Source organism: Actinia tenebrosa, unplaced genomic scaffold, assembly GCF_029948245.1.
Source record: "Actinia tenebrosa isolate PJP-AT-01 unplaced genomic scaffold, QUT_ActTen_1.0 PGA_scaffold10__47_contigs__length_13832649, whole genome shotgun sequence".
NCBI lineage: Eukaryota > Metazoa > Cnidaria > Anthozoa > Actiniaria > Actiniidae > Actinia > Actinia tenebrosa.
In genome coordinates, this window is record NW_028292570.1 from 6,681,747 (window position 1) to 6,693,474 (window position 11,728).

An 11,728-nucleotide genomic window follows, 5' to 3' on the forward strand; every position below is an offset into this window, starting at 1 on the left:
TGCGTTGACAGCCACATTTATCGCAGATGCCGTCCCAGTGTTCTCGGTTCTCCCATTTTACTCCTTCGTAGTCGTCAAAGCATACGAAATCTTGGTCTATTTCCTTCTTACGTCGCGCGAGCACCCGGCTGGTTTCAAGGGGACAACAACGTTCGGCTAAGTCTCCGTGGGTTTCACAGACGACTTCTTCGAGGTGGTAACGCCGGCAGCGGTATTCATGCCAGTTCTCTTCAAAGAGGGGTTCATCGCATCGGTGGCAATGGCCTTTGAGGCAGACCCTGTTCTCGCGGTGATATCGTAGGGCCTGTACGGTGGACAGTTCCTTACAGCAGTCACCGCAAACAGTGCTGATGGTCTTCTGACAGACTTTCTTGGAAAGATGGTATTGTAGTCGTTGCTTGGAGCTGAAAGTTCTATCACATTGCACGCACTTCATTATATATACCTTATTTTTTATTGTTATTTTGTTAAATGCTTCAAGAGACAATTATGTAGATCTTATTTTTTATTGTTATTTTGTTAAATGCTTCAAGAGACAATTATGTAGATCTTATTTTTTATTGTTAAATTGTTAAAATACGTAGGGTTCATTAGTATGATGAAAAACATGAGCCATTCTTTGTAGCATTTAACAAAATAACAATAATTATTAAGACCTGCCTTTAGAGCATCCTGCAGCTGCCTTAACAAAATAACAATAAAAAATAAGGCCTGCGCTAATTCCTTTGGTGGAAATCAGTAAGACCTTCTTTACGACCTTTCTATCGAGCATCTTCTAAAGTCCTTTGTGCTTTAGTATCCGCAAAACACCAATGCCCGACGAAGGATCCTTTAACGAATGCCTCGTTACAATGACGACAGGTGTATTCTTTACGTGGCGTCGTGACTATACAGTCATCGGATGGTTCAGTAGGCTCCTTAGGAGGGAAGGTGCAGTCGGCAGGTATTTCACATGTAATGCAGTCCATATATTGAAGGTCTTACAACCAATCTAAGTGATGGTTTAACTCACTTTGGGTTTCGAATGCTTGTCCACACTCCATGCAAATGTAATCCATATACTTACATAGGATATTGCATAAAGTCCTTAATGGACTCCTTAGCCCAGCCCGCCATTGTCAAAAGCGCGCCAAACCGTTCTGCGCGCTTCAGACCGCACATTTCATCGTACAATTCCTGCACGCGCTCTTTTAACCGGTCTATCTCCTCCCTTTGCATTTCTATGGTGTCTCTTTTATCCTTTGCGTCGGCGGTAATCCTTCTTACTGCTTCCACTGGTTCCATCTATATATGAACCCAGATCACATGCCTTGTAACGCTCTGATAGTAGGACCCACCGGCTGCGGAAAGACCCAGTTCATCGTGGAGCAGCTATTAGGACCCTTTAGATACCGCTTCGACTACATAGTGCTGCTTTGTCCCACCTACGTGAATAACCGCACCTGGGAAGGCATAGGAGTGAAAGATGACGACTTCTTCGTAGATATTTTAGACCCTAACGAGTTATCCAGTCATTTGAAGTTCTGGCACAAGCAATTCCCTAAAGATACACAGACGCTCCTCATATTGGATGACATTGCCTGTGGGGACGACGTAAAAAGGCGCACCTCCGAATTAGTGAAGCTCGCCTTTAGCGGCAGACATGACAACATTAGCGTTTGGTTGCTTTCCCAGCAGCTTACCAGCGTCTCTAAGCCCTTTAGGGAAAACATAGGCTCTCTCGTAGTATTTTATACTCCGAGCAAGTCTGACCTGGAAACCATCTTAAGCGACTACGGCGGTGAGATATCCAAGGAACAGCTGCACGAATACATGTGGCATTTAAAAACGCACCAACATTCCAAGATGATCTTCTCTTTGAGGTTTCCGTATGACGTTCAAATCTCGCTACGCGAGCTTCGAGCGTAGGATATATATGGACATTGAGCAGCTCATAGATGAAGTCCCCACACAGTTAGATGAAAGTAACCTCAAGGAACAACTTAACATTCTTGTGTCTTCTGGGAAGTGTAAAGAAATGATAGGCAAGGAACTTACCCATGAGCAAGTTAATAAGCTGTCGGAAGAGGAGGTTAAGAAGTTCCATAAGAGGTACGAGGCTGCCCTTGCAAGTAAGACCACGGACGCCGTAGCAGACTCCGCTATCCGACTTGCAACTAAATTGCTTGGACTTGCGCTGCCCATAGACGACGTGGAGCAACTGCGGAAGGACATAAGCGAGGACTATGTTATCGCCCAAGAACTTAAGATAACCTGTGGGTGGTTGTCTTTGAAGTGCGGTAAGTTAATGGCAGTCGCCTCTGCGGCTTTGCACGTAGCTCAGCATGTCGACTTGAAGGAGGTACTAGGTTCCTTCGGAACATCTTGGAAGGACTTCAAGAAGGACAGAGAAGTCGAAAAGGTCTTCCAGGCGGCACTTGCTGAGGTACCTAGTCAAGTACCTGCAAGTGACTTATCAAGTACTTAGTCAAGTCATTCGCAGGAATTACCCAGGTCGCCTCAAGTACCTAGTTAAGTACTTATCAATTCCTTCAAGTCCTTAGATATAAATGAGTGAAGCTGAATCGAAGGCGGAGGAAACCCCTCAAGTAGAGGAGCAACGAATCACCAAGGCTAAATCTCCGGGCAGAGTCGCTGCCAGAAAGAAGCTCGCGGAGATGAATAAAAAGAACAAAGCAAAGAAAGAAGAAAAGGTGGAGGAAGAGGAATCTTTTATTAATCCTGGGTACGTCATCGGCGCGTTAGGAGTCGCTATAGCAGCAGGCAGCCTTTACTTACAATGGCGGGCAACGAAAAAGGTAGAACCACCAACGTATCACGCACCTGTGGAGGTTAGAAAAAGTAAGATCCCTGAAATGGAGTAGATTTATCACCACGTACCGTGGCGACCTAGATTTTCCTTCTTGCTTTGTAATATAATGTCGACCGCGTTGTTGAAAACTGTTGAAGAGGCAGCTATCATTACTTCCATCGTTGCGGGTATTGGTTGGGTAGGTAAGAAAGTGCTCAAAGAAGACTTTACTGAAGACCCAAGCAAGAGCTTCGCTAACTTTGCTAAGATGACCGCTGCCGTAGGCGGGGCTATCATGGTAAAGGATTACCTACGGAAGGAAAAGTACCTACCTAATGTATAATGGTTAGCTTAGTCGCAGGTGGAGTCATTGCAGCTTTAGCATTTACAGGGGCTAATTATGGTGGTCAATATTTGGATAGATTAGTTAGAGGCGACAAAAGCGGTGCCGCCGAAAGAAAGAGACACGACTTAGCGCTGGAGAAATATCAAAGGGACGTTGCAGCTTGGAATGAAAAAAGACAAGCTTACAGGGATTGGTTGGATAAGAACTACCAAGACAAAATGCGGGCGGATAAGAACTTCGAAAACACAGACTACGCCTTCAAACTTTATGCGCAAGCACACCCCGACTTTAGAATGAAAAAGCCTCAGTTCAAGAATTACTACCAGCCTTCTAAGCAACAAAAAGACAATGAATTGGTCTTTGTAGGAGTCGCAGGGCTGGCCGGAGGCGTGGCTTTGGCGTATTTAGTCTAAGCTGCGCTTAGCCTCTAGTGGCGCCTTTGGCGCCTAGAATATAATGATCGTCTTTTTGGAAAGCGACAAGAATGACTTTACCACGTATTTGAATCCTCCCATCAAAGCCTGTAAGGTTCGGTTGGTTAGTTGCTCTTTGTATAATTCTTGGTATAATTTAATTAATGGCTTTGTCATCGGAACTTCCGGCACCAAACCAAAAATACCAGATTCCCATTACACCCCAATAACACTGGCTAAGGAGCTAGCAAAGCATGGATATACTCTTACCACAGGATTACCCCATGAAATGACATTCAAGAAAAATAATGGGAGCGCTAATTTAAAGGACAGTTCATTGGTAGAACTCCTGGGCCTTACTAGTACCACAATAAATAGCGGCAATACATATGATGTGAAATGGAAAGTCGCATCCTCTTATGAAGTCTATTGCGACTTGGTCCATAGTTACAACAATGGAGAAAAGTCTTCTCTTATGTCCAAGTTTCTGCCCCAAGGTAATCCATTTGACCCAGTAGAATACACTCCCATTTCTTTGAGCTATGACTTGTCTAATTTGGTAGAAAGCATAAACATCACCATTAAAGTGGACGGAAAGACGGTGGATTTCAACGGACGTAAGATCAATCTTGTTTTGGAATTCATATAATGGGCCGCGTAGAGGACAAACTCAAAAGGATTTACTATGGGCCGGAAGGCTATTGGAGAGGAGCGTCAGCTATCAAGAAACTCGCGACCGCGGCCAGGGTATCAGACGAAACGGCTAAGAACTGGTTGAAAAAACAAACCCTCTGGCAGGTTTATCTTCCCGTGCCTAAGTACATTCCCAGGCCCAGCTTCACCGTAAATACCCCCAATGAAGTTCATCAGGCGGATTTGCTTTTCTTACCGCACGACAAGGTGCGAAGAAAGACCTATAGATACGCTTTGACCGTAGTTGATATCGCAAGCAGATACAAGGACGCCGAACCCATAACCAGCAAGGATTCTGGGGAAGTCGCAGAAGCCCTAGGTAGGGTTTATAAGCGCGTCTTGAAATGGCCTAAGCTGCTGCAAGTGGATGCGGGGACGGAGTTCATGGGCGTGGTTACTAAGACCCTGAAAGACCACGACACTAAGATTAGAAGAGCTAAAGCAGAGTACCACAGGGGTCAAAGCATTGTCGAAAGATTCAATAAGACCCTGGCCGAGCGTCTCTTTGGGTACCAGTATTGGAAAGAGCTGGAAGATCCCTCCAAACGCAATAGGGAATGGACTCAGAGGCTCCCCCAGGTCGTCGCAGCTTCGAACAACGAGGCGGCCAGGGCTACGGGAATGAAACCCAAGGATGCCATAAAAAAGAAACACGTGGAACACAAGTCCTACGTCAGAAGTTCGAGGGCGGTCTTCCCCCAGGAAAAAAAATTAGGCAATGTCACGGTTCGATATCTCTATGAGCCGGGTGAATTAGAAGGAGGATCCAAAAGAGCTACGGATCCTAATTGGTCTTTGGAAACTTACCAGATCCGAAGTGCGATAGCTAAGAAGGGTCAGCCCATCTTGTATTATCTTCATGATGGTCCCACGCGTGGGTTCGTCAAAGAAGAACTCCTTATCGTGTGATGTCCGAATGCTATCGTATGCACTCCGTCATCACACATCCATCGCTTACCGTCAAATGCAGACAGTGACACCTTCTCCTGCGTGACGTTATGTATCTGATGACCATAGCTGCGCAGGCTGTTCATCTTATGCCGCTGTTCCTTGCGTGTTCGTAATACGTTGAGGTAGGACTCGTGCGTAATGTCCTTCTTAACCACATACTTTTTTACGCCTTTAGCTTTCTTTTCTACGCCGTCTAACTTTAGCACGCTGTACATCTTTGGTTTCAGACCCACGTACTCTACTATGGGTTTTCCTAACATTTCGTCTTTCATCTTCCCAATTACCTTCTTATTCTTCGCAGAGTAAAGGAAGTGCTCCTTCGGGTAACCGCTGGTGTCGTACTCGTCTATGTCGGGGAGGCAGTCTTTGTAAACGTCTTCCGTTTGCACTTCTAGAATTAGGGAGTCGGTGTCTGTGTACAGGAGGCGACAGCGGTCTCCGTACTTTGGCTTAAGCTTATCGTAGTAGAACTCGTACATAAGCAGCTTCGATAGATCCAGCACCGTAAAGCCTGTGTAAACGGGCTTGTTTAGTAAGAGGTTTGCCTTTTTCATGTGAATCACGTAGAAGTTCAGCATTTCTACGTATCTAACGAAGCCTGGCTGTGACACGTATGCTTCTGCTTCCTCTTTGGTGCTGACTATTTTTACGCTTACGCGCTTGCGGATGTTCTCCATTGTCTTTCCGAACACGCTGTTGTTCATCAGTTTGAAGAGGTTTTTCTCGAAGTCATTTTTCGCTGCGGTACGCTTTTGCGTGTTAAAGTCAATGTAGGGGCGCATCCAGGGTTCCTGCGTGAATTTTAGGACTCTGTGGATCTTCTCTACGCGCATTCCGTGTCGCACGTAGAACTGCAGGTTGCGGTAATGTACCACATACTTCTTCTTATCCATCAGGTTCATAGTTAGTTTCCTGTACGGTTTGTAACCAGGGCACATTTGCTTTTGCAGCGGACTTAGCTGCTTAAATGGTATCTCTATCGCTTCTGGTGCTAAGGGGAACTCATTGTGTTCGTCGTGCAGGCGCTCTGGGTACTCCAGATCCACTTCTAAGACGTAACCCTTGTCTTCCTCCTTTCCTACCTGCATGTAGAAGTCTATCGGCTTCACTGGATCCCATTCGAAGTCTCTCACAGGTAGGTACTGTGACATTGCCCAACCATAAAGGTTATTCGCATCCAGGTAGTAAATGTATGTGGTTGGTTTCTCTGGGTCGTGCTCTACTAAGGGGTTGTTTGCGCGGGCGTAACGTCGGCTGGGTCCGCATACGCCGCCACGAATACCGTCTTCCATAAACCGATACATGTCGTACTCCGTTAGGAGATCCAACTGCGCATTTGTCTTCTTTAACAAAGCACTCCAGCTGAGCCCAGGAGCCGTGTAGAAATTAGCTGGATCCAATCCGTAATATTCCATAGCCATCTTTCTGAAGCTTTGGAAAACATCTGCAAGCAGCACTACGTCAGACCTTAGGTAGATGTCGTGGTAGTCACCCATGTTCTCACAGGAGTACTTTTCCCACACGTCTAACGCATGCTGGTACTCCTCATCCTTTATACCAGACTCGTTTAGGGTGCTGTAGAAGCGATCTTTGGGTGGTAGGGGTTCTTTGAATCGATCCCAGGAGTCCATGTATTCGTATGGGTAGACTCCTTTCCTTTCCGCGCCGTATTGACTGGAAATGGGAAAGTTGGTGTTATACTTTACGAGGTTTGCTAAGGAGTCCGCCATAAACTGCTGCGAATCTAAGAACTTTAGCTTACCCACAGTTACGGACATGTAGCGCTCTTTGTTGTTGGGTATGCATTTGACGTCGGAGCCGTCTGTTCCTTGTAGTAGCAAATGGGAGTCGTAACCGCGGAGGTTGTGAAAGAACACCGGAATCTCCATGTCTGGATTTACTTTGAAGTTTATATTGCATTTCCAATGAGCCGCTCCTCTGTATTTACCCGTGATGTGGCAGTGATCCCTAACCTTATCCACATAGAAATCCTCAACAAATGCTTTGTGACAGTGAATGCAGTGCGTGGAGGGCTTTCCCGGCTTCTCACCTTTCTTAGCATACTTCCCACATTTAAAATGAGCTTCTCCTAGATACTTTCCATCTTCATCCCACGCTTTCTTGGCTCGTCTTCCAAACTGAAGAAGCGTATGTTGGCAAATGTGGCATTTTTTTGCCTTGTTAAAAGCCTCCTGGTTCTCTTTGGTAAATTCCATCTTCTTTGGACGTCTTAATTGTTCTCTAATCTCTCCCTCCTCTTCTCGCAATGCTTCTAGAAACTCATTAGCTGCGTTCTTACCTCGGTAAATCACAGGAGGGTTTGCTTTACCGTCTGATCTGACTACTATGTAACCAAAGGAGCAGATCTCGTGTAATCCTACCTTATTCGTGGCGCCACGTTTCTGCTCTTCCTTAGTTATCAACGCTTCGAAGTCTGCATATATCACGTAAGGCACTTGCATCTGCTTTTGATGGTCTGCGTATGAAAGCTCTTTGTTGGTGGGCATCTGGATCCGTTGCGCCACTTCTTCGACTCCGCGGCAGATCTCATCGTGTTTCTTTAGGGTATTTAAGGATGTAAATGGCAGCAAGCAGCAGTCACAGAAGTACTTTTTGCCTTTGTGCTTAGTATGTCTGTAGAATAGTCTGCTAATGTGTTTAACCCATGAGTAGTGTCCGCCGTGGTAGAATAAATGTACGCGCTCTCCTTTACTTTTTGACAGAACTAACGGTACTATCGTCTGCTCTCTGACTCCGTAAACGTTAATTGCTAGATCGTTTATTTCCTCAAATATGGGGATGTCTATCAACTGCATGGGAAATTCCACACCATCCCACTCTAAATCGTCTGTGGGATACTTACTTGTCCTACAGGGATCCTTCTCTGCTGGATACAGTGCAGACCTGATTGCCCACATAAAGCATCGATTGTCTTCATTCTTCACGTTTACAATAGCCTTCTTCCTTTCTACCCACGTTGGTAGCGGTACGTAACTCCCCCCTCGTATGGGTACGTACCTGGCCATACTTATCTCTATTCCTTCAACCTCCTCTACTGTCCAACCCGATCCTTCTTTCGTGTAGTTAGACAGCGATTCCATTATTGCTTCTAAGGCTTCACTGAGTGACCTATCCAGATTCGTGGATTCTAATATCACTAACGACTTTGATCGCAACATTGCTGTCGTCATTACCTCGTCTTTTGACAAACTTACTTCTACCATTATGCTCGCTTTCAGGGCTCCTAATTCTTCTATACCTTTTCGGAGAGTCCTTTTAACCTTCCTTTCTGACTGACGCCAAAACTGTCTAACGTCAATCTCACCGTTACCGGGTATTGACACCGTGCTGAAGTTGCTTTGGGATTCCATCTATATAATAGGAAATATTTTATACCTAATACCAAGCACTTTTTAGGTCGTCGTAGTCGTACTCACAGTCCTGACAATGCCAAAACAATTTAACCTTAGTCTCAAACTTCTTACCACATCCACAATCATAACTGCTCATACACTTCGTCTTCATTTTCAAATGCTTTTTCAAATCCGCTTCTTTCTTAAAAGTTCTCTTACAATCTTCGCACTCCATATATAGACTAACATATTTGCGCTGTTGCCCCCAACCACACTTGGAGTGGGTTGTTTCCGTAGGTGGATTTTTGACACGGGTCTTGCCCGTGTTGAGATTGCGCTGGAACCCCCATTCCCTATACTACTAAGAAGGATAAAATATTGTCTAATCTAGTAATTCGATTGTCATGAATAGATGCAAGTGGTTGCCTACTATCAAATACTTCCCAGAGATCATGGCATATGGATATATATTCCTGTGTTGATCCTGTTGCATTATTTTCATGAGCTCTCATTTCCTCAGCAACCTTTTTAGATAGTGTGTTAACAGCCAGTTTTACTCTCATTTTACTCCAGTTGTCAAGCTGAACATGAGCCCTTCTCAATGGTGTTGCATAAAGACGCCTTCTTTTTTCTCGTTCATATACTGAATATATGTGGTCCCATAAAATATATTTGTTGTTCAGTTTGAGTGTTCTTGAATACCGTGTGTGATTTTCTTTAAATCCACTATTGAAAATATTGTTCCTTAGCTTTTTTATGAGATGTGGTGGGTCAGAGAAGAAAAATATAGGCCTGCCTGAAAAGGGATTACAGCCTTGACTCTTTGTAGCATTGTTCCCATTCATTGCTATAAATGCTCTGTTTTCAGAAGCTCCATCACAAATTGAAAGCAAAATAGTGAAATCAAAACCATGTAGCAAGCTTACACCTTGCCAGAAAACCCTATTGAGCTTCTGGGCAGTGATTGATTTTGTTAAAAAATAGCTCAGAGGAAACTCAAACTTTGCAAATAAACTCTTGAAATAAAATTGTAAAACATGTGTTGCAAGTCTTTCTTCTGGCTGGCTATTTGGGGGACGTTCATTGTCAATAGCATCATCAGTATCAAGGTTAGTGAATCCAATCAGCTCCCATGTGGAGGGGTCAAATACCAGCCCTTCTTTAATTTTCACTTCGTCGAATATTAGTGCACCAATCCTAGCAGACTTCTTTAGTTTGAGTTTTTCAATCTTATCTTTCATTGCAGCAATATTACCTGTACTCCACCCAGATTGAGGGGAACAAAAATTCTTGTAATCACTTAAAGTTCTGCCACTTGGTAATTTGATGAATCCAGATTCTCTAATATCATCATACAAAGCATGTGATTTACTATACATTCTCAAACACCACTTGATTACCAAAGGATGCCAGCGCATTTGTTTTGATGGCATTGTCAGTGATTTTGCTTGATCCTTTAACAAAATTTCAAAAAACTGATCATGTGCACTGCCTGTATGGTCTCAAATATGATTTAATAGAAGCTTTTTCTTTGAAAATTTTTTTTGGCATTCTTTCCACAAACAAGTATATACACAATCAATGGGAGCAATGGTGCTGTCAGTCTCAGGAATATGTTCCTTTACATGGCTATATAAGCATTCTACATCTGAAAACTCTTTACTAGAACATCCTTCCCATTGGCACACCGGATTGTTTAGTTTCTCTCTTTTTGAAATTAAACATTTGTTAAGATTGTTAAACATAAATTTTAGGTCATTGTCAGTCTTTTCTCCAACGCCACTCATCTTTTCTCTATATTTTTCAAGTTGTAGCACTTGTTTATGAAGTTTTCTTAGCTCTGCTGCCTGCTTTCTAGTAACACTAAGTAATTCCTCTTTATTCATGTAAACGAAGTTAAGATGTGAACTTTGAGGTGAGACATTCTCTTTGTCTTCCTTTTTATTAAGCCTGGATTTTTTTGTCCTTAAATAATGCTCTGTTTTCATACACAAATCACATACACTGTTGCAAACCACTTCATCTGCTCCAGGGAGAAATATAACACAACCTGTTGATCTGATTACTTTTTGATGAAATTGAGAGAGATTTGTTTCAACATATGCTGCAGCTTCTTTACTTTTTGTGTAAAAAATTGGTTGATTGATGTCCTTTGGTATAGTTCCTTCAAAAGGCTCAAATGGACAACCTCTACAAACTTTCGAACTTTCAATTACTAACATGAGTTTTTGAAGTTCAGTAACATTGGTGATATAATTTGAGACATCAGCCCATTCTAAGTTTGCTGTGTACTTAATTTTGCCTTCTATTGCTATAAGCCAGGTTAGACTTCTGTTAATAATTACTTCAACTTTAGCATAACCATCATTTCCAGAAAAAAAGAACAGATGACATGTCTTTTTGTCATGACTGTAGTTTGCTTTCCACTTAGGAAAATGTTCAAAGATGTGCAGTTCAGGAATTTCTTCAACTGTAAATACATTTTGAGACATTTCCAGAGAGGTATCATGATCACCCTTACAAATATCTTCATTTTTCGACTGATCAGTATTCAATATTTGCAAACACTCCATTTCCAAAAACTTTTTAAATTCATCAATGCTATTGTGTGTGCCAACATTGTCAGACAAAAGACTTTTTAGAAGGGGATTGAATTTTTCAACAGTTCTTGATATTGTTTCTTTGAAAAAGACCCATCTAAGAATTCCTTTCATTTTTCCAAAGTTTTTCACCAGATTATGATAGGCACGATGAAAATAATTCCTTAAATCGTGATTCTTGAACTGCACCTGATAAATTCTATCGATGACTTGAATGATGGGGTCATATTTTTCTGCAGATTTAGCTTTAAAATTGAAAGCATTTTCGGGAAAGCTTACATTGACAAGTGCATAAAGTAGCAACTCTACTTCAAGCAATGGACTTCCATTCCTAAAATCATGCACCGAGGCAGAAACATCTAAATTAGGCAGTGTGCTAGTAGTATTTGTAGTTCCAACATCTATCGGTTTGACCTGTTCGTGTATTCGTTCTTCATCACAAACTGTTACAGTATCCACTAAACTTGACGCTTCACCACATGTTTTTGATGTTGAATTATAATTTGCAATCTTAAAACTTTCGTTTAGGCTTCCAAGAAGCTGTAATTCCTTCAATTTTTGTTTTATTTTCACAGGCGTGC

At 42.9% G+C, this 11,728-nt stretch overlaps 1 protein-coding gene across 1 annotated transcript; it reads right to left on the minus strand.

The window, feature by feature from the left end:
• Positions 1–8,900: 8,900 nt before the first annotated feature.
• LOC148912883 (uncharacterized) lies at positions 8,901–10,045 on the minus strand. The gene has a single exon (XM_089026333.1). It carries the CDS (start codon positions 9,978–9,980, stop codon positions 8,901–8,903), a length of 1,080 nt encoding a protein of 359 aa, XP_088882459.1. The 5' UTR covers positions 9,981–10,045.
• Between the last annotated feature and the right edge of the window lie 1,683 nt (positions 10,046–11,728).

What these genes read in the sequence shown, in the direction of transcription:
- LOC148912883 (XM_089026333.1), bottom strand. Translation starts at nt 9,980, where the DNA reads ATGCCATCAAAACAAATGCGCTGGCATCCTTTGGTAATCAAGTGGTGT.